The sequence below is a fragment of the Prionailurus bengalensis genome, chromosome C1 (genome assembly GCF_016509475.1).
Source record: "Prionailurus bengalensis isolate Pbe53 chromosome C1, Fcat_Pben_1.1_paternal_pri, whole genome shotgun sequence".
NCBI lineage: Eukaryota > Metazoa > Chordata > Mammalia > Carnivora > Felidae > Prionailurus > Prionailurus bengalensis.
The window spans coordinates 72,697,670-72,721,042 of NC_057345.1; the positions used below are offsets into that span (position 1 = coordinate 72,697,670).

General features: G+C 37.0%; 1 protein-coding gene across 1 annotated transcript in view; it reads right to left on the reverse strand.

The window, feature by feature from the left end:
• COL24A1 (collagen type XXIV alpha 1 chain) overlaps window positions 1-23,373 on the reverse strand; it is a 410,068-nt gene that overhangs the window by 156,943 nt on the left and 229,752 nt on the right. Inside the window, exons 26-29 of the mRNA XM_043575479.1 lie at window positions 14,331-14,384; window positions 9,358-9,411; window positions 7,635-7,688; window positions 6,046-6,099 (exon numbers count right to left, since the gene is read on the reverse strand). Of these exons, the coding sequence (XP_043431414.1) occupies window positions 6,046-6,099; window positions 7,635-7,688; window positions 9,358-9,411; window positions 14,331-14,384 (216 nt within the window). The remainder of the gene's footprint in view (window positions 1-6,045; window positions 6,100-7,634; window positions 7,689-9,357; window positions 9,412-14,330; window positions 14,385-23,373) is intronic.

The window sequence follows — 23,373 nt, forward strand, 5'->3', positions numbered from 1 at the left end:
TTAATTAAAGCCTGTAAAGCCTAAGGCTGCTAATTAAGAAGTAAGTCTGGAAGAACACTAGGAAAGCTCAATACTCTATGCTTCGGTTAAGGCTAAATTAATTAACTCAAAGCTTAGCTTTATCAGTGTCTCTAAGTTTCACTCTGATATCGGTTGTAAAAGTTAACCCTGGGTTAGTTAATGTGCCTTCTTTGACTCCTGAGGCAAAGTAAGTTTTAGGACAAAATCCAAGAGAGATGAAGAGTATTATAATAGGCATTTAATGGGCATAAAGTTATTTTTTTAATGCTTATTTATTTACTTATTTATTTTTTTAACGTTTGTTTATTTTTGAGAGAGAGAGAGACAGAGCATGAATGGGGGAGGACCAGAGAGAGGGAGACACAGAATCTGAAACAGGCTCCAGGCTCTGAGCGGTCAGCACAGAGCCCGATGCGGGGCTCGAACTCACAGACCGTGAGATCATGACCTGAGCCGAAGTCGGACGCTCAACCGACTGAGCCACCCAGGCGCCCCTCTTTTTTTTTTTTTTTTTAAATGTTTGTTTATTTTTGAGAGAGACAGAGCACAAATGGGGGAGGGGCAGAGAGACAGGGAGACAAAGAATCTGGAGCAGGCTCCAGGCTCTGAGCTGTCAGCACAGAGCCTGACGCAGGGCTCGAACTCACGGACCACGAGATCATGACCTGAGCTGAAGTTGGCCGCTTAACCGACTGAGCCACCCAGGCGCCCCAATGCTTATTTATTTTTGAGAGAGAGACAGAGAGAGAGAGCATCAGCAGGGAGGGGCAGAGAGAGAAGGGGACAGAATCCGAAGCAGGCTTCAGGCTCTGAGCTGTCAGCACAGAGCCTGAAGCGGGGCTCAAACTCATGAACCGTGAGATCATGACCTGAGATGAAGTTGGATGCTTAACTGACTGAGCCACCCAGGTGCCCCAAGTTATTTTTTTTAATACCTGCTTTAAAATATCTGATTATCTATAAACCTCTTGGAGAATGTATGCTGGCTAAATAAAATATCTGATCTTTATCCTTTTTAAGAAAAAGTTGGCTACAATAAGTGGGTGTTAGTAGGTTCTAAAAACTGGAATAAAGTCTGATAGCTCAGTCCATAAATTAAACATGTTTCATAAAATAGCAAGTATTTGAATTGTAGGCAATAATCTTAAAGGGTTAACACAATTCCTGAACAATCAATATAGTCCTAGAAGTATTACAGGATAGGAGACAAAACCACTGCTTCATATATATGCTACAATAAAAAAAAAAAAACTGTGATTAAAACACTGACATAAACAGCACACTTGTTTATGTAGGAAGCTTTTATGAGAATTACAAGACCATCTCTATAACACTTGTAATCAATTTTAATAAGCCAAAGTATCTATGAATGAAACAACCCTTATTCACAGAACAAACGTCTTTCTAATTTGGATTCAGTATGTTTTTCCTTTTAACCACATCCATCTGTCTTTGCTTGACCCCTCTATTAATTTTTTTATTTTTTATTAATTTTTTTGATGTTTTTTTAGTTTTGAGAGAGACAGAGACAGAGTGTGAGTGGGGGAGGAGCAGAGAAAAAGGGAGACAGAATCCAGAACAGGCTCCAGGCTCTGAGCTGTCAGCACAGAGCCTGACGCAGGGCTCGAACCCACGAGCAGTGAGATCATGACCTGAGCCGAAGTCAGACGCTTAACTGACTGAGCCACCCAGGAGCCCCAGATCCCTCTATTAATTTTAAATTACTCAGATGCCTAACTAATTATGCCTAGCAGTCTTTTCTGGCTCTTGATTAACACAGCTGGGACAAACGTTCTCTTAAACAAAAACTAGTATTATCTGTGGCTTTTTGTGGAAAGGTCATTTCATCCTAGTCTTGTTATAAATTCTTCCAGGAGAAGAAACCACACAAGAAGCTCCTCTTCATCACTTGGTGTCCTCCAGGTAGTGCTAGCATCAAGCCTAATCACAAATGCTGATGGCTGGTTTCCCAATATGGTATACATTTCCTTGAAGAAGCCACAATTCAAAAATTTTATAATCCTATACATTCTATATCTTGCATACAAAATCTAAAACATATTTCTAATACAGCCATTTCAATCTTTTCTCCCTATTTAAATCCTAAGTAGCATAGAATACAAATCATTTAATTGAATGCCTCTATACCACCCCTCTAGAGGAAGGGTACAAAATCTGAAGTTTCCTAATGATCAAAGACCCAATCCATGGGCAAGAAAAGAGAGGATAACTTTGCTAGGTGTGCCATCTCTTCTGTCAGGGCAGCTGGACACAGGACACAGAAGTACACATTGGGGAGATATCACCAGATCAGTTACTTAGCCCCAGTGAGTTCCATGTGTGCATGAGGGTCAGCAACTAAAGTTGTGCTGGTTCTTAGTGACCCAAAAAGGCTAACCTACCATCTTTCCGGTACTATAGTAGAGAATCCGCTAGCCTATATCGTCTATATGGGGGATATGATTGTATATATTATAGGTATTAGCTTTGGCATGTTAAGTTATTTTGCTACACTTAAGTAACTATTCTTTAGCCAAACTTCGCAGGTGGAAAAAAGCATAGTGTATGTAGGATAAATAATAGTACTTTACATTTGTGGCAAATCTCCCCCTAAGAATCTCAAATCATAAGAATGATACTTTCAGCCAATCCTGCTTTTTTTTTTCATCTATAAGAAGCAGGATTTTACAACCTTCACAAAGCAGGTTAGACAAATTTTCATTATTCTAAATTATTTAGGTTGTTTTCTGGGATGGCAGACATTGTTGGCTGTCTGAGCTTTTCTTATCCTCTGGAAATTGTACAGTATTGTACAACATTTCAAATGCCAAGCAGGCTGTAACTAATTAAATAGAAAAATCCATGTGGTCCAGATCTAAAACGTAGTTAACACTGGATCCTCCATGGTATGAGGAGAATGCTTGACAAATTGTAAGAAATCAGTAAATGTTAGATAGTTGAATGACAGATGGATGGGCAGGCAGACCCCTAATTAAGAGAGTGTCTTATAGGGGCGCCTGGGTGGTGCAGTTGGTTAAGCGTCCGACTTCAGCCAGGTCACGATCTCGCGGTCCGTGAGTTCGAGCCCCGCATCGGGCTCTGGGCTGATGGCTCAGAGCCTGGAGCCTGTTTCCAAATCTGTGTCTCCCTCTCTCTCTGCCCCTCCCTGTTCATGCTCTGTCTCTCTCTGTCCCAAAAATAAAAAAATAAACGTTGAAAAAAAAAATTAAAAAAAAAAAAAAGAGAGTGTCTTATTATTCATGATGTTCACATGGCCATGTGATAACAGTGTAAGTCACAGGCAACACAGTAAGGGCACATAAGCACTAGTTCCATAATGATAATTCTCTGTGTGATCTCAGTGTCAGTGTGCCTGGGCACAGCTTCCTCTCCAGTGTACTGTGACACAGTTGTGTGCCACAAAGGGGTTACAAATGTGCTGGGAAGATCAACCCCCTCAGCCATTGGCATGGCAGAGAAGAGCTGGAGCACAGGGACTTTGAGCCAGATACCTTTTTCATTTATCTCAGTGGGTTAGACATATATCGTCATCTTTCTTTTCTCTCTTTCTTTTTCTTTCTTTCTTTCTTTCTTTCTTTCTTTCTTTCTTTCTTTCTTTCTTTCTTTCTTTCTTTCTTTCTTTCTTTCTTTCCCTTTCTTTCTTTTCCTTCCTTCCTTCCTTCCTTCCTTCCTTCCTTCCTTCCTTCCTTCCTCCCTCCCTCCCGCCCTTCCTTCCTTCGTTTTTTCCTTCTTCTTCTTCTTTGAAAGGGCAGACCTACGCTGGCCAACTCCATCTTGTTCTGTGTCCTCCACCTTGACCACGCCTCCTCCCCTCGAGTAACCTCCCACTCACCTGTTCAAATTTCCCATCAAAAACACGCCCCGGCGACCTGCTAACAGGACTCCGACCCTTCCCCAGCCAATCGGCTGAGGCCACAGCCATTACCTCACCAACTGCCCCTAGACCCCAATAAAACCTTTGTGCTTTTGAAACTCGCTCTCTCTCCCCGGTATCTCACCGCTGTGTCGGTGCAGGTAGGGGATTGAACTCGAGCTAGCTCAAATAAAGGCTCTTTTGCTTTTGCATCGGACTCGGCTCCTTGGTGGTCTTTGGGGATCACGAATCCTGGGCATAACACTTTTTTTTTTTTTGCTAATGGAAAACATTGGGAAAGATGGACCTACAATATTGAGATCACATCCATAGTGGAGAAGAGTTTGATAAGAAGAAAAGAGTGGAAACGGGAGGATACTAGGTGACATCTAGAATGGAACTTTCTAATAATACATTCTTTTTCAAATATTCTGGTCTTCAGTTCTTTTTTTTTGTATTCTCAATGTTCATGAATTGCCTGAAATATTCTCCTGCAAAGGAAGTGTGTTTATTCAACAAAGCCTTTATTTCTAAATAAGATTTCCTTGTTTAGTAAGTAATGAATGAACTTTAAATAATAGTGAGAAGCCATTTTGGGAGAGAATCAGTAAATGTATTTGGAGGATAAGAAGAAAATAGGCCATTGAGGAGGTAAGAGTTGAGGACAAAGTGGCAAACTAGAAAAGGGTAACTATCTACCCAAGGGTCATGGGGAGGTCAGAAAACCACAGAGCAAATGAACTTTCCATACGAATTAGCAGATAACACAAGTGGTTCAGAGTAGATCTTACTCAGGCACATGACTTCTACTTGGACAATCAATAAGACCTCAATTACTTAATTAACAAAGGGCAAAACACTGCAAAGTATTCTGCTTCGTTTCAACTCTCACAAAACTGGTTGAACTTTCTCACTCTGACTAATACAAAGCCGAATAAACACATTGGACCCGACCAAGTATTGAATGGTGGCAGGGTGCAGACCACTACATGACAGTGTGGGTACAGATCATCTACTGTCATTTTTTATTCTATTATTTTAAACACCATTTGGACTAAAGTAGATGTGGCCATCGAGATTATTTAGAAATTCTAAATCTATAACCCAATAAGAAAAATAGTTTTTCAGAAAAGAAATAATAATAGAGATAAATTTGCTCTCTTTCGTCAATCTTCACCTAAAACACAGGGCATGAAGCTAAAGCTGTTCCAATTGGGCATTCATAATACTTTTCTCCCATTTGCCAACTGGAAAATGCAATTTTTGTTTTGTTTTTAACAAAATTTGTTAGTTGGACAGCATGTTTTTAGAATTTATAAATATTTTCTTCACTAGCTCTAAAATTCAAGGTAAAGCCAAGGGAGAAAGAGAATTCTTAAAGCCCACATATTCAAATTTATCAAGGGAGAAAAACTCCTTAATAAGCATTCGCTTGGGAGTAAACACACTAAGATTTGAATCCTGGTTTTGTCATTTCTCTCTGTGTGCCTATAGACCATATACTTAAAAGTCTCTGAGCTCTGTTTTCCTCGGCTAGAATATCTGAGACTATACGTCTTCTCTGGGTAGTTTTAAGTATTAAGTAAAATAATATATGTAAAGGTGCCTGGCATGTGACAAGCATGCAATATACTGTGGTTCTGATTTCTTAAAAAAAGGATTTAATGTTTAAAAGACTCAAAGATTGAAAGATTTCTAATTACTAAACAATGACGATTATATCACTTCTGATTTACAATGAACAAACTCTTAGTTATCCTGTGTGTGTCTTCATTCCATTTTCTATCATTCTTATTTTGTCAGGATGTTACTATGTAAGTCTGTTGTGAGTAGAAAAATAATTTATTTAAACATCTTCACATTTATAATTTTCCCAAAGAGTGGAACTGGAAATTGAGAATAAGAAAGAAGAATTCTATGTAAATTAGTAAAATTTGTAAAACATAAAATGGAAAAGTGTGGTTTTTATCAGTACAAATGATTATGAGTCACACTTAAATTAATGTAGGTAGTTCATCTAATGTAACAAAAATAAGGAAAAAAAAACAATAAGCACAATCTAGAAGACATGGAGCTATTTTTGCTGAACGCATTACAATTATGAAGCCATTTTTTTGAGGTTAATGTACTTCCTGCATTAGATAACTTACTCTTTGTCCTTTAGGACCTTGACTTCCAGGTGGTCCTCTTGCTCCCACATGACCCTACATGTTGAACATTTAAAAATCAGTTATAGAATTCACAGGAATGTTATCAAAATAGTAGTTATGACCTTGGGAATTCTTAAAATAAAATTGGTTAGTCTCCTTAAAAATATGCTTTATTGGGGTGCCTGGGTGGCGCAGTCAGTTAAGCGTCCGACTTCAGCCAGGTCACGATCTCGCGGTCCGTGAGTTCGAGCCCTGCGTCAGGCTCTTGGCTGATGGCTCAGAGCCTGGAGCCTGTTTCCAATTCTGTGTCTCCCTCTCTCTCTGCCCCTCCCCCGTTCGTGCTCTGTCTCTCTCTGTCCCAAAAATAAATAAACATTGAAAAAAAAATAAAAAAATAAAATAATAAAAATATGCTTTATTTCTGAAATAAATGCCATACTTTCCTCCCCAATATTCTCCACTCTCCCAGTATTCTAAGTTGTTTTCAGGAGGAACACATATAGAGTGACAGTGGAAAGAGACACCCATCTAGCCAGTGAAGTCAGCTGGTATATCAAAAAAGCAATGGCTATTGTTGCAGGATTTTTTTCCTCATGATTCTAGACATTTATGATAATCCATCACATAAAAATATATGTTTCCTGTTACCGTGAAAAGTCACAAAATGCACCAAATTAATATGCCACAAATAGACTGTAATGAAGATTAAGTTGTTACTTATTACTAAGACAATTACAATGAATTTTTTATAGTCTTCAATAAAGACTCAATTAAAAAACAAAATTTATTTATCTATATAAAATTAGGTAGGTAAAAACAGTGATCTTTTAAAGAATCTTGGGTTTATTTATTATCTTATGTGAGTAAAAAGATTGGCAACTGTACCGATCAACACCAATCTTCCTAATTTTAGAAGTCAGTAACATGTCTCTCAGTGTACTGGAAAATCAGGCCTCTCTTTAAAACAGGAGCTTCAGAAAACAGCATAAATCGTTTCTGATAATAGCTCCGTTGAGGTGATTATTAAGGCTTATCTTTTTCATATTTAAATTGATGATAACGGTCAAATTTTGATCAGCCAAACTTTATTTCTTTACAGATATGATTTTATTACCTTTCTCTATGTCACAAATGGAGTGTTTTCAAAACTCAATATTTGTTCAATGAAGGTATATTTTCTTCGACTTTTATCTGGGCATTTGAAAATATTTGCAGATTTCTAAGGAAAATATGTTGGAACTTGTTTGTGATTTGTTTATTTAAGCTCACTTCTAAGCTTGATAATGGACGCTGTCTTCTTATACATGGCTATTCAAAAGAACGTTTAAATTTCTTTTTGTTTTAGACTACAGAATTGTCCTAATTATTAAAAGTGAGCGATAAATAATATAGCAAGTAGAGTCAAGGGAGTTTAAGATACCATGACATATTCTGGGGTGTTTTGCCTTGACTGGGGAGAGAAGTGGCCTCCATCAATTTATACATTACTTAATTTGCATAAAAGCAAAAAAATATAGTATAACTAAAATCATACAATTAAATTTAAATAGATGTCCTAGAAGGGAATATAAAGTCTTTTCTGTACTTACAGGTAATCCCAGGGCACCAATGGGTCCTGGATCCCCGGGAGGACCTGGATATCCCTAAAATTTGAGTAAAAATATGAAAAACATAAAGTCTCTGTTCTATCTGATCATTTTCATTGAAGACAAACCAGTAAATTATAAACAGCAATAAAAGGTGTTAATGTAATAAAATCTCTTTCCTATCAAAGATATAAAAGGCCATAGGAAATATTCCACAGTTAGATAATAGAAATAAATAATGTTGGGCGCCTGGGTGGCTCAGTCGGTTAAGTGGCCAACTTTGGCTCAGGTCACAATCCTGCAGTTTGTGGGTTCGAGACCCGCATCAGGCTCTGTGCTGATAGCTCAGAGCCTGGAGCCTGCTTTGGATTCTGTGTCTCTCTCTCTGACCCTCCCCTGCTTGTGTTCTGTCTCTCTCTGTTTCTCAAAAATAAATAAACGTTAAAAAAAAAATAAGTAATGTTTACAGGGAAGCTGTGAACCTTTTATTAGTAACACTTTGGCTAGGAAAGAAATTTTCAAACCAGAATCATATATTATGACCTACTGAGAATAGAATATTCATCTTATATTCTGTAGGTTTTGTTATGCTATGAATAGATATATGTTATGTTATATAGACCATGAAACCATTTCAGTGTCAGAAGTCAGGGAATTCTATAATTAAGGAATGTGAATGTGTAGAAATAGTGTAGCCTGTCAAATTTTAGAAGTACCACACCTTTTATGATATTAATACTAATTCAGAGAATTTCTTAGTAGGCAATAATCCCTGAAATTGATTAACCTAATGGGTATGTTAAATATTTTGCTTGACAGCAATTGGACATAGGTAAGAAAATAATCTTATAGTATTTTGCTAACAATACAGAATTTAAAACTAAAGAATAGCTTAGGGGGGTGCCTGAGTGGCTCTGTTGGTTAAGCGTTCGACTTCGGCTCAGGTCATGACCTCACGGTTTGTGAGTTCAAGCCCCTTCTCTGGCTCTGGGCTGATAGCTCAGAGCCTGGAGCCCGCTTCAGATTCTGTGTCTCCCTCTATCTGCCCCTCCGCTGCTTGCCCTCTGTCTCTCGCATTGCCTCAAAAATAAATAAACATTAAAAAAAGTTTTTTTTTAAAAAGAGTAGCTTGGGTAAAATAAATTTGTATACAGTATTATGTGCCACCAGATCTATTATGATATATTTTGGGAAAGCAAGATTCTTTTATCAATTTTTTTTGTTCTAGTTCCTGTCATGTTTAGAAACTGTTTAATAAACTAAAAAAAAAACCCAATCTATATATAACATCTGTCAGCTATTACTACCTTAAAGGTGCAAGAAAGTAAGATGAATTCGGATTCTGATCTTTTATATATCAAAGAATTACTTCAGGACCACAAGCTCATAGACGAGTGGCAGTGATGATATGTGTCATATAAACTATAAGTAATGAAAGAAAAGTAGAATCCTAATTGAATTTTCTTTTTCATCCATTTCAGCTAATTTATGGCAGTTTAATTCTTCTCTTAAAACAATAGACTCACTTGACCAAGCCATCTGATTTGCATGCTTGTTAGTGCCAATCAGCATTTGAAAGGTAAACTGTTTAAGGGAAAAGAAAATTCTAATGGAAATATACTATAAAATAGAAATTTTCACTTACTTAAATTCCATTCAAGGCAATCCCACCTCTGGAATTACTATGTTCTTTGGAAATATATATTTCAAATCACTAAGCTCTTACCATGACACCCTTTTCCCCCTGGGGACCTTGTGGACCTGGACTTCCACGTTCTCCCTTTTAAAACAAAGAAAAAAAAAACACTGAGGCAAGCTAACCAGTCATGATTGAGCTAAGTGAAATTGTCAGAATCATACCTTACATGTATATCTTACCTTAATTGCCAATACTTTTTAATTTACAAATTTTGCACTTTACCTTCAAGTTGCTAGACTTTTAATACAATAAAAATCCCCCTAAGGTATATTTCAAGGGATAAAATACTAAAAGTATTGTTGCTTTGTAAGGAGAAATGCTTACCATTTTGAGACATATAAAATAGTAGTAAAAGTATCAAAAATATTGTCAAAATTAACTAATCTCTATAACCACTGAATAAAATTTTATTTCTGTTCTGTCAACCTACCTGAGCAATTCAGTATGATCAGGATAATCAAACATGCCTTAGCAGATTAAAGTAATTAAACTGATTCACATTAAAATTCCCAAGATTGTCATAATCTTAGTGCAGAAGATTTGACTTTGCACAGAAGAAACTAAGTCAGAATGAAAATATTACAAATATTTATTTTTTGAAATTAGCTCATTTTGTATTTGTCATATTATTATTTTTTTTTAATTAAAAAAAATTTTTTTTTTCAACGTTTTTATTTATTTTTGGGATAGAGAGAGACAGAGCATGAACGGGGGAGGGGCAGAGAGAGAGGGAGACACAGAATCAGAAACAGGCTCCAGACTCTGAGCCATCAGCCCAGAGCCTGACGCGGGGCTCGAACTCCCAGACCGCGAGATCGTGACCTGGCTGAAGTCGACGCTTAACCTACTGCGCCACCCAGGCGCCCCTGTCATATTATTATTGATTGTCAAAAATCAATAAATATATATTAAGCACTTTCAATGTACAAGAGTTGGAGAGATCTAACAGAAATTTGACTTAGAGTCTACTCTCAAGTATTTGGAGACATGACATTAACAAAGGTGATCAATTAGAGGACAATTAAATTGTAAATTGTGTGGTGCTTATTCTAAGTCCAGGAAGAGAAGAAATCAGGAAGGATTAGAGGAATCTGGGAAGACTTTATGGAGGAGATAAGAATTTCAGTCCTATAGTTTGGCTTTGAATAAATAGAGGGAAGAGGAGAGGATATTCTAAAGCAACAAAATAGTGAGAATAGGAATTGGAACAGGTATGTCATATACGAGATGGGAGAGAGAAAGGTTTATACTGGAGAATATTAGAAAATTTGTTGGATGCACTGATTGAGCCAAGATTATGTAGTACCTTGACAGTAAAGTAGAGGAGTTAACAGGGTCAGGAATAGGGGGCCAATGATGGTTTTTAAAAATGTTTCATCATGCCCATCAAAATTAGTCCTCTTGTAGTACCTGTGATGGATTAGAGGATTTAAAGGGAAGGGCAGGGTAAATATGACAGGAGGTAAATTTAAGATAAACAGGTACGAGTATGTCTGAGGGGATAGCTTTGGAATGACTGTTAGAAAAGAAAGCTTATATTTATATAAAAAGAAAGCTTATATAGAAAAAACTCTAAGTCATGCTAAAAGATTAGGCATAGAGAATGAAGGAAAAGGGAAAGTAAATATGGATTTCACTCTTTTTATTCCAGAAGACTGGAAGAATTGAGATAGGTATAAGGCACACTAATAGAAATGAGATAATTGGGAAGAGGCCAATTTGAATGTGGGGGGAAAATTGATACATTTTAGATATGTTGACTGTGACTTAATTTAAACATTTCAGTACCAGAAGTCTTAGCCGTAGTAATCAGACAACAAAAGAAATAAAAGGCATCCAAATCTGCAAGGAAGACGTCAAACTTTCACTATTTTCAGACATGATACTCTTGTAGAAAACCCAAAAGACTCCACCAAAAAATCGCTAGAACTAATACATAAATTCAGCAAAGTCACAGGATATAAAATCAACATACAGAAATCTGTTGCATTTCCTGGGGCGCCTGGGTGTTTCACTCAGTTAAGTGTCTGAGGCTCAGGTTTTGATTTTATGGTTGTTGAGATCAAGCCCCATGTCAGGCTCAGTGCTGACAACACAGAGCCTGCTTGGGATTCTCTTTCTCCCCCTCTCTCTGCCCCTCCCCAACTCGCATGCATGCGTGCATTCTCTCTCTCAAAATAAATAAAAATAAAATTAAAAAAGAAATCTGTTGTATCTCTGTACACCATAATAAAGCAGCAGAAAAAGAAATCAAGGAATTGATCCCATTTACAATTACACCAAAAAACAATAAGATACCTAGGAATAAACCTAACCAAAGAGGTAAAAGATAGTACTATGAAAACTATAGAACACTTATGAAAAAAATTGAAGATGACACAAAGATATGGAAAGACATTCCATACTCATGGACTGGAAGAACAAACAATGTTAAAATGTCTACACTACCCGAAGCAATCTACACATTTAATGCAATCCTAATCAAAACACTAATAGCATTTTTCACAGAGCTAGAACAAACAATCTGAAAGTTTGTATGGAACCACAAAAGACCTCAAATCGCTAAAGCAACCCTGAAAGAGAAAAGCAAAGCTGGGAGCATCACCATTCCAGACTTCAAGCTGTATTACAAAGCTGTAGTGATCAAGACAGTATGGTACTGTCACAAAAATAGACACATAGATCAATGGAACACAATAGAAAAGCCAGAAATGGACCCACAACCACATAAGTAACCAATTGTTAACAAAGCAGGAATGAATATCCAATGGAAAAAAGGCAGTCTCTTCAACAAATGGTGTTGGGAAAACTGAACAGCAACATGCAGAAGAATAAAGCTGGACCACTTTCTTACACCATACACAAAAACAAATTCAAAATGGATGAAAGACCTAAATGTGAGACTGGAAACAATCAAAATCCTAAAGGAGAACACAGACAGAAACCTCTTTGACCTCAGCCACAGTGACTTCTTAGTAGACGTGTTGCTGGAGGCAAGGGAAACAAAAGCAAACATGAACTATTGGGACTTCATCAATATACAAAAGCTTCTGTACAGCAAGGGAAACAATCAACAAAACTAAAAGGCAGCCTACAGAATGGGAGAAGATATTCGCAACTGACATATCTGATAAAGGATTAGTTTCCAAAATCTATAAAGAACTTATCAAAGTTAATACCCAAAAAACAAATAATCCGGTTAAGAAATGGGCAGAAGATAAGAATAGATATTTTTCTAAAGTAGATGTCCAGATGGCTAACAGACATATGAAAAGATCCTCAACATCACTTATCATCAGGGAAATGCAAATCAAAACCACAATGAGATACCATCTCACATCTCTCGAATGGATAAAATTAACAAGAAACAACAGATGTTGGTGAGGATGTAGAGAAAGGGGAACCCTCTTGCACAGCTGGTGGAATGCAAACTGGTGCAGCCATTCTGGAGAACAGCATGGAGGTTCCTTAAAAAACTAAAAATAGAACTACCTGAGGACTCAGCAATTGCATTATTAGGTATTTACCTAAAGGATATAAATATACAGATTGGAAGGGATGCATGCACATCGATGTTTACAGCAGCATTATCAACAATAGTCAAACTATGGAAAAAGCCTAAATGTCCATCCACCCAATGACTGACGAATAAAGAACATCAAAAAGAATGAAATCTTTCCATTTGCAGCAATGTGGATGGAACTAGAGTGTATTATGCTAAGTGAAGTAAGTCAGAGAAAGAAAAATGCCATACGATTTCACTTACATGTGTAATTAAAGAAATAAAACTGATGAACATATGGGAAGGGAAAAATAAAAGAGAGAGGGAAACAAACTATAAGAGACTCAACAATAGAGAACAAACTGAGGGTTGATGGACAGAGGTGGGTAGAAGATGAGCTAGATGGGTAATGGTTATTAAGGAGGGCACTTGTGAGGCACATTAGGTGTTGTATGTAAGTGATGAATCACTGAATTCTATTCCTGAAACCAATACTGCACTGTATGTTAACTAACTAGAATTGAAATAAAAACTTGAAAAGAAAAAAAAAAAAAAAAAGGAAGGAGTAGCCAAAGGTTTCAAATACTTCTAAGAAAGGAAAGCTAAGGAACTGCTATTGTTTCTGTATCTATGATACTGTCTGCCTTAAATGTTGTGCCAGATAAACTACTTACTTACTTGTAAGCTAATATATAAGAAATATTCAGTGGATAGGGTGAAAATATATTCTTTGTTGAACCTAAAAAAATTCGGATGGAAATAACTGGAATATTATTTAATTTACTTCTAGTCCTGGTTCCACTTAATTATTCACAAAGTAGCCTCATGTAGTAATTGCACTAGACCATCGCGTTTACAAATTATATTCAGCAAGTTAGGTTTTAGTCAAAGAGTCAAAGTTTTTGGGTTATTATCTACTAGTCCATTATAAGATTCCATAAAAGAAATTTTAAATGCCCTTGGAGGTTTCAAGTAAAGAATTACTTTTTATTAAAAAAAAAAAGCTTCCCTAAATTTGAAACTCAACATGGAAAATCACTCCCAAGTAATGATTTTAGGTAATCTTTAAGCAAATTACAATTTCCATTACAATAGCCAGGAATATCCATGAATAAATGCATACTGCATTCCAAGTGGACAGCAAGAGATTGTGACCGAGACTTGGAGCAGGTAGTGATTACTTATTCTCTTTCAAAACGGCTTCCTTTAGGGGGCTTGCTCTGATAAAGTAGATTTAAATATGGTCTAATCATAAATCTAGACCATCAGTTTCATCTTTTCAGAGCACAGTATCACAACCTAAAGAGTACTCTGCCCTTTAAAAATTAGAAACATATATGCTATTAGCTATATTCAATATACTTAAGATATTCAGGACAGGTGATGTATTTTAAGTTATGAGTGATTTCTAATTAATAACATAAAATACCAAATACCAAATGCCTCCTTTTACTTTAGCCTGGCATTCTTACTACTTAAAAAAAATGAATGAAATTACCTTTTCACCAATGCTTCCAGTAATCCCAACTTCTCCAGGTAAACCGACAGGTCCCTTTTAGGAAAAAAATGTCACAGAAAATACACATTTATTGCATTGCTATTACAGCATCTTGGTTTTAAATCACCTGTAATCAATATGTTTCCTTCTAACTTATCCTAAATTTTATATTAGAATGAAATTCTTCCTAGTATAGATGTCCAACCTATGACTTCACATCCAAAATTAATCTATTCACTCAATCAACAAATATGTATGAATGTCTAAGGGGTGGCAGGCCTGTGCTGGGAGGCACTGTTTCAAATCCAAACACAGTTCCTGCCCTTGTGGAGTTTATAATCCAGTGGATGTTATAAAAAGTTGCAGTTTTTCCATAGCTTCTTGATGTGAGTGTATCAGCTTAAGAAATCCTTTCTGTGACTTCTTTGAAAACTTCTAATACCACGACATGCCCATTCATTAATTCACTGTCACTCAAGAAATATTTTGTGCCTGCTCTGTGCCAGGTACTACATTGCTTTGCTGAAATTTCATTAGCAGACCTAGGCCCTGCCCTCATAAGGCAAAAGAGTCTTATACAGAGACAAAAACAATTAAATTAAAAAATGAATAATTACAAATCATCATATTGGCTCATAAAGGAAACAGCTATGATGCCCAGGCAGAGAGTGGAAGAGAAGACCTATGGAAAGATGGTCAGGGTAAACCTCAAGTTTGACATCTAATCTGAAAGCTGAAGAATAAGAAGAGGTCAGTAGGCAAGAGAAGACAGAGTAAACCGCTTGAGTGAAGAATGAATTAGTGTGCTGAAAGAGATGAAAGAAAGCAATCATAATACTGTTTCAGAGTGAACAAGGCTCCGTGTTCATCCACCTTGTCTTTATGGATTCTACTTCAAACAGGATAGAAAACACAAAGAATAACAGGACAAGTTTTACAACAGCAGCATAATCCTTCTCCTGTTTTCAGTTATGAAGTTATTTTCCACTATTATTTAGAGATGTATGAAGCATTTTCTTTTTCAATAGCTACCAAGCAAAGACCCTGCTTAAATAGATTATTGTACAATAATACGCATTAGTATATAGAAGGCACCTAAATCATGAAAAAAGAATTTGATGTATTGAAGCTAACTGAAGTTAATACATGAGGCATAATTTTATCCACATATATTTGTATCATTATCCATATCAATCTCTTCTCTCTCTCTACCTATATACCTATCCACTTACCTGTGTATACCTACCTACCTACCTGTCAATCTATCTGGTGATCAAGGATATACTAACATATGTTAAGCACTCCTTATGTGCCTGATTTAATCCTCACAACAATCATATTTGATAGTATTATCCTGATGCCCCTACAGAAAAGACAATGAGTTAAATAGCTTGCTGAGGTCAATGAGTTTAAATAGTATAGATGAGTTTAAGTGGTTATTGAGCACTTGAAATGTAGCTGGTCAAAACTGACATGTGCTGTAAATGTAAAGATATCAGATTTTGAAGATTTACTACAAAAAAAGAAAAATTCAAATCATTGTTTAAGTTGGTTACATATTGAAATGATAATGCTTCAGAGATACCGGCTTAAATAAAATATTACTAAAATCAATTTCATCTGCTTCTTTTTATCTTTCTAAATATGGCTACTGAAAAATGTTAAGTGACATTTGTGACTGGCATATACCTATTGGACAGTACAGATCTACATTCTTAAACACTACACTAATATTAGCGGTTATATCCAGTTGGAAGTGATCTAATAATTTATTTCTATGGTTATTAATTTTAAGAGCATTGACACTTTCACTCTGAGACAATCAGAAATCAATGGGCAGTTAATCACATCTGAGCACAACAGTGAAATATAACTATTAGTGAGAGAGTAAACAAACTAGCAGAACCTGAACACAGACTAGTATTGATTCTGGGAGAAAAAAAAAAACCTGTTCCTAACACACATATATATATAACCCAGGTGAGTGAATGGAGTAGGTCCATTTGACATATCCCAATATTGACTATGTATACCAGAAAGATACCACCTACAGAACTATTCTAGTTAGCTCACAGCACTTACTTATTAATTAACAGAAACTGAATTAGGTGCTAAGATTTAAAAATCCAGAGATTTTTTTATAAAAAAGATTTTATATATAAAGATTTATAAGATTCCTAGTTTCAGATGACCTAGGTTGCTTGTAGGCAAGCATTTTCAAAGGCAAATACTAGATAGATCTAAGTAGCAGTTGCTACTTAGATGCTCTCTTTAGTTCACCACAGTCCATACCAACTGCTCTTATCTCTTATACCTGATCCATTTTACTTACTTATACTACCTGCCTGCTCCCAGTAGGGCATTTGAGTTTGTCACTGATTTAAGTATTAGAAGTTGCAGTCCATCAAAAGGGCATACTTGGAAGAGATAGGTTCTCACTGGAAAACAGGCAGTTCACAGACTTACCTCCTTGTCCATAGGGAATCTTTAATGAAATGTACATTAGGAGAACATAAATAATTTATTAAGACTTTGAGTCTTGACGTGCCTGGGTAGCTCACTCAGTTAAGCATCCAACTCTTGATCTCAACTCAGGTCATGATCTCGCATTTCGTGGGTCTGAGCTGTGTCAGGCTCTGTGCTGACAGTGTGGAGCCTGCTTCGGATTCTCTCTCCCTTTCTCTCTGCCCCTCCCCAGTTACCTTTCTCTCTCACTCTCTTTCAAAATAAATAAATAAACTTTTAAAAAATTAAAAAAAAAAACCCTCTGATTCTTCCCACTAGTTTTCTTTAGTTTTTCTTTTTAAATAAATGTTTACTTATTTTGAGAGTATGAGAGAGAGACAGAGAGAGAGAATGAGTAGGGTGGTGGCAGAGGAAGAAAGAGAGAGAATTTTTTAAATATAATTTATTGTCAAATTGGCTTACATACAACACCCAGTGTTCATCCCAACAGTGCCCTCCTCAATGTCCATCACCCATTTTTCCCTTTCCCCCACTCCCCATCATCCCTCAGTTTGTTCTCTGTATTTAAGAGTCTCTTATGGTTTGCCTCCTTCCCTCTCTGTTTGTTAACTCTTCTTTTCCCCTTCCCTTCCCCCATGGTCTTCTGTTAAATTTCTCAAGATCCAAATATGAGTGAAAACATATGATATCTTTCTCTGACAGACTTATTTCACTTAGCATAATACCCTCCAGTTCTATCCACATTGCTGCAAATGGCATGATTTCATTCTTTCTCATTGGCAAGTAGCATTCCCTTATATATAAACCACATCTTCTCTATCCATTCATCAGCTGATGGATGCTTAGGCTCTTTCCATAATTTGGCTATTGTTGAAAGCACTGCTATAAACATTGGGGTACATGTGTCCCTATGCACCAGCACTCCTGTATTGCTTGGGTAAACTCCTAGTAGTGCTGTTGCTGGGTCACAGGGTAGTGCTATTTTGAATTTTTTGAGGAACGTCCACACAAAGAGAGAGAATCTTAAGCAGGCTCCGTGCTCCACACGGAGCCTGACTTGGGGCTCCATCTCACAACACTGACATCATGGCCTGAGCCGAAATCAAGAATAGGATGCTTAACTGACTAAGCTACCCAGGATTCCCTCTTTAGTTTCTTATATCTATTTTCAAGCTATACACTTCTGGAGAAAAAAAATTCTAAATTAGTGTTGTCGGGATGATGTACATTTTCCCAAAGATGAAATGTATAAAATTTCATTCTTATTTCATCAGTTATTTATTATCTACCAAGTATAAGACACTATACTAGTCAATTTAGAAAGGGCTAATAACTAAAATACAAAGTATATAGTAAAAATATTACAAGAAGATAAAGTATATAGAATTTCGGATAAAGTAGTAGTCAGCAAAGTGACTCCAAAGACTGGCTACCTCTTTTTGTAAACAAGTTTTACTGAAACACAGCAATGTCCATTATTAACCTATGTTCTATGGCCACATTTGCTCTGCGAAGGCAGAGTAGTTGTGACAGATACTATATAGCCCACAGAGCCCAAATCATTTCTCTTGGATATTTAAGGGAACTACAAACAAGTAACTGAAGCCATAGCCTTCATGTATAAGAATTATCAGCAATTTATACCTTTTTGGCCAAGAATTTTCATTAAAAAGTTTCAAAACACTGATTCCACATCTTACACACATTAAAGAAAATGACAAAGGCTAGAACCAAAACATGCTGCATGTCAAGAGCTGGACAACTCTATACAAACTGAAAACACTTCACTTCTTATAAAATAGGATACGTAATAGTCTATTTAAAGATTTTGTAAGCTAAAGCGGAAATTCAAAAGGCCAAAAAGCCTTGTGTGCAATAAATCACTTGTTTGAACTGAAAAGAAGTTATTATTTTTTTCCAAAAGTCAGTAGAAACTCTAAAATACACTAGTGCCATTTTTTAAAGTAACCACATCCTACTTGTTCACTAAAGACATATAAAATTAGAGTATTTCCTAGTTGAAACTAAAATGTTAAAAAAAATTTTGTACGAAGTTCTTAGACTTAATACTTGCGCCTTAACAGTGGTTTAGAACTTGTCTACATTGTTTCAAATTTTCAGTGTGGGAAGGATTGCATTTGCAAGATAAAAAAAAATCTCAGCCCCAAAGCTCTTTAAATTCACTTGAAAATGTTATATATAAGACAAATTCTCTATGATATAGCTCTGTTTCATCTTAGAAACATATTAGCTTCAATGTTTGCATTAGTGTGTACTCTCTGTTTAAAAATAAAAATTTTAGAAGTCATCTTACCACAAAAAAGTAGTAGTACTCAGTTGTACTATATGAAATTGCTGATATTTTAATTTTACCTTAAAAATTGGTAATCATGGGGCGCCTGGGTGGCGCAGTCGGTTAAGCGTCCGACTTCAGCCAGGTCACGATCTCGCGGTCCGTGAGTTCGAGCCCCGCGTCCGGCTCTGGGCTGATGGCTCGGAGCCTGGAGCCTGTTTCCGATTCTGTGTCTCCCTCTCTCTCTGCCCCTCCCCCGTTCATGCTCTGTCTCTCTCTGTCCCAAAAATAAAAAAATAAAAACGTTGAAAAAAAAAAATTAAAAAAAAAATTGGTAATCTTCCATGATGCACCCTAGTACAAAATTTCCAGGGTAGGAGAAACTGAAGACTGGTCAGATATGAAAATGACAACTTTAAGCACTACGTGGGAAAATGTACTTGTATATCTAATATTTATTTCTCCATTTTAAATTCTCATACCTTCACATATTTGTCCAAAACAATGAAAATACAGACTGTCGTCAGCCTGGACAGATATGGGGAATTTATAGAAAAGTGGAAATAAAGTGTGTGTAATCTATCTGGATAAGAAAGAGGAATTCCTTTTTAGATACGATGAATAGGAGATATATACTGGACATTCTGATAGGAATATGCACTGCACAATGAAGTATGCAAGTCTAGAGCTAAGAACTATTATTATTTTTATTTATTTTATTTACTATTATTATTATTATTATTATTATTATTATTATTTGTGAATAATCAGCAAATAGACAGTAAAGACCTGGAGAGTAGATAAGTCACCAAAGTGAGTACATGGACTGAGAAAAGGAAAGGCCAAAAACACTAACATTTAGAAAACAGGATGAAAAAAAGAAAACTTATGGAGTTGACTATACATGGAAAGTATATGGTCAAAAGGAGGATATTGTCTATTTTTTTTCTCTATAATGTTTTTCAGGACGTTTCATTTAGGAGTAATTTTATGACCTGATAAACATGAATGAACCTTTTCTGTTTGTTTGGAAACACATCACTGTTCCTAAAAAACTAACCTTTGGATCACTTCACCCCTATTTTCAAATGAAATCTATAAGCTAAGGAGATAGTTATTTGACACTGTGACTTGGAGTAAGCTACTTTAGCTCATTTGCTTCATCCTTTACCATTCAGGAAGCTGTCTGTAACCTCAAGTTCATTTGTCTGTGTGCTCTATACGTTCATTAGTCTGCATTGCTCTACAAGGCAAGGATAATGCCTTATCTAATACTGTGTCCCTTATACCTAGCACACTCTTGGAATATAGAAGATAATTAATAAATATGTATTGAGTGAATGACTAAACAAATTAGATAGAGAAGTAGTGATGGAAATAGAGATGAGCTGCCCACACAGCCCTTTAAGAAGATCTTGCTGCTGTAATCAACTTCTTCAAAGTCTAGGCTTCAGCAGAGAGGCCTACATCCAAAGACTAAAGTGAGAGTATGAAGGCATGTCCATTTTTGCCCAATATGGGATTACTCTGATGGGCCATATATGCCCCAGAGCTCCCTAAAGGGTTGTTTGGACTCTTATTTCCTCCAGTGGAAGGACAGAGAAATTGAGTAAAAGCCTAGGATTTAACAGAATGATCAAACTCTAGGGAAAGTAAAATCTCTAACCAAGACAAGCCTATTAGAACAAGGTCAGGGCCTTGGCTGGGGAAAAAAAATGGGATCCTGACACTTGTCGTGGGGACACCTGTATAGAGGTCACTGAAGATTTTGAATCACCAGACTCCTTTGAACTCTATGAGTTTACAGAAATGGCCTACTTTTTAATGCTAGTAGTCTCTCCTATAGAAAATGTGTACCCCAATTAGGCTTTGTCTATACATCCTCTTTTGGCCATTATGCCAATAACTAGGGGTAAGTCACAGTATAATCCATCTGGAGCTTGCCATGTCTGATATAGGAGGAACAGACCATACGCCAAAGAAATGAAAGATCCAGCCAATGTATACTGGTAGGAGCTGGGAGAGTATGTGGGAACCGAATTTTAGAGGTACTTAATCAAGGGAGCCATGACATAATATAAAAAAAACATAAATATAACAAAAATAGATATGAAAGAATTTATTAGTTTGGGAGCACTCTTCAACGATATAGGATTTAATACCCTTGCACGTACCTCAAGAGATTGTGAAAAGTCCTGTAGTGGGTCTACGCTTTGAGGGAGGCAGCTTTGCCACTTGGACCATATGACTAGGCAGACCCTATGGTTTTAGAAACATTAGAGGTGGGAAAGGAAGCCATGTAGAGCTCACAGCAAGCTGTGATAGGAAGGACATAACAGGCTCCTTGGGTTTTGAGGCAAGGCCATGCCATTTGCAACAGAGAATTATTTGTGTTTTGAAAATCAAATTCTAGCATGCTACTAGGCTGGGGTAGAGACTGAGCACCTAACCATGGGACCAAATGACCATGCATCTGGATCTGTCATAGGCTGTCGTATCAGACGGAAGATAAATGGTTCCAGTGCATTGTGGGATGGAACATGAGCACAACAGAGGTACAGGCGAACTGAAAGAAGAAGTGGTCTAGATCCCCAAACTCTTTTTCAGCAGACACCTTTGGCTATCTAGGAGAACCCTTATGACCAGCTGCTTGAGAAGGAAAAAGTCCAAACTTGGTTTATGGATGGGTAGTCTTAATGCTATGGAATGAAGGCTTGTGTCCCCTTGAAATTCATATGTTAAAGCTCCATTGGGATGGTATTTGGAGGTAGGGCTCTAGGGAGGTAATTAGGTGATGATAGTGGAGCTCCTGGGATGGGATGAAAGTCCTTATAAGAAGAAGAGAACTAGCCCTTTTTCTCTATACCATGTGTGGACATACTGAAAAGACAGCCATCTGCAAACCAGGAAGAGGGCCCTTACCAATCACTGGATCTGGTCAGTGCCTTGATGTTGGACTTTCCAACCTCCAGAAGTGTGAGAAACACGTTTGTTGTTTAAGCCACCCAGACTGTGGTATTTCCTTATAGCAGTCTGAACTAAGATACTATGTAGTTGAGAACCAAAAACGGATAGAAGATGCACTATAGCTTCAGTTGAAAGTGTCTTAAAAGGCAATGACAATGGAATATTTGTAATGAGCAGAATTTCTGGGAGTGCCCCAGACCATCCACATTGTGGAAAGGAGAAGTGACTTCAGGTTAGAATATATACAGACTAGTGGGTATTTGTGAGTGACCCAGCTGGTGGGTTAGGCACTTGAAAGGAAGGAGACTAACACTGGGAATGAGATATGAGAATGAGGTGTTTAGATGGGCACATTAGACAAAACATTTGTATCAAATATTAATGCCTACTAGAGAAGGTCAAACATGGAAGAATTACTGGAAGGATACAGAATGATTTGGAAAGTTGACATCAGCAAGTCTTGGTCATTAGTCATCACGGTGCTGGATAATGGGCATATGAATGAAATGGGCATGGTGGGAGAGATGGAAAGTGTATGCATGAGCCTGACATCATGGGTTCCCATTTAACAAGGCTAAATTAATTACTGCTGCCACTGAATAGTCACACTGCAAACAACAAAGAACAACACTGTGCCTATAAAATGATGCCATTCTTTGAGGAGAACAATCAGCTACTTGGGGGGCAAGTTCACTCGGGAAAGGTCAACGATTTATTCTAACAGAAATGACATACTCTGGGAGTAGGTTGCTTTCCTACCCTCAGGCCTCAACTAGCAGCGGTATCTGATATCTTACAAAATATCTGTCTTACAAGACCCCCCCAAAAATTGTGTCAGAGCACGACACCCACTTTATAGCAAAGAAGTTCTGACAGTGGGCCTATGTTCATGGGATTTAATAGTTATATCACATGACTACAAGAAGCTTCCAATCTGACAGAGCATTGGAATAGCCTGCTAAAGGAGCAGTTAAAGTGCCAACTAGGAGGTGACAGCTTTTAATGATAAAGCATCACTCAAAGGATGAAAAAGTATACACACTGAATCAAAGACAGTTATGTGGTACTGGGTCTCAAACAGGAAATATTCATTGGTCTTGGAACCAAGGGGTGAAAGCAGAATTAATCCTACTTACTACCACCCCCAACATCTCTGCCTGTACTTTCCATTCCACAAAATGTAAGCTCAGCTGGAATAGAGGTCCTAGTGCCCAAAGAGGACATATTTTTATCAGATGATACAGTAAAAGTTCCATTGAACTGCAAGGTTTGTCTGCCCCTTGAGCACTTCAAGTTCTCTGTATCTGAGCACCAGAA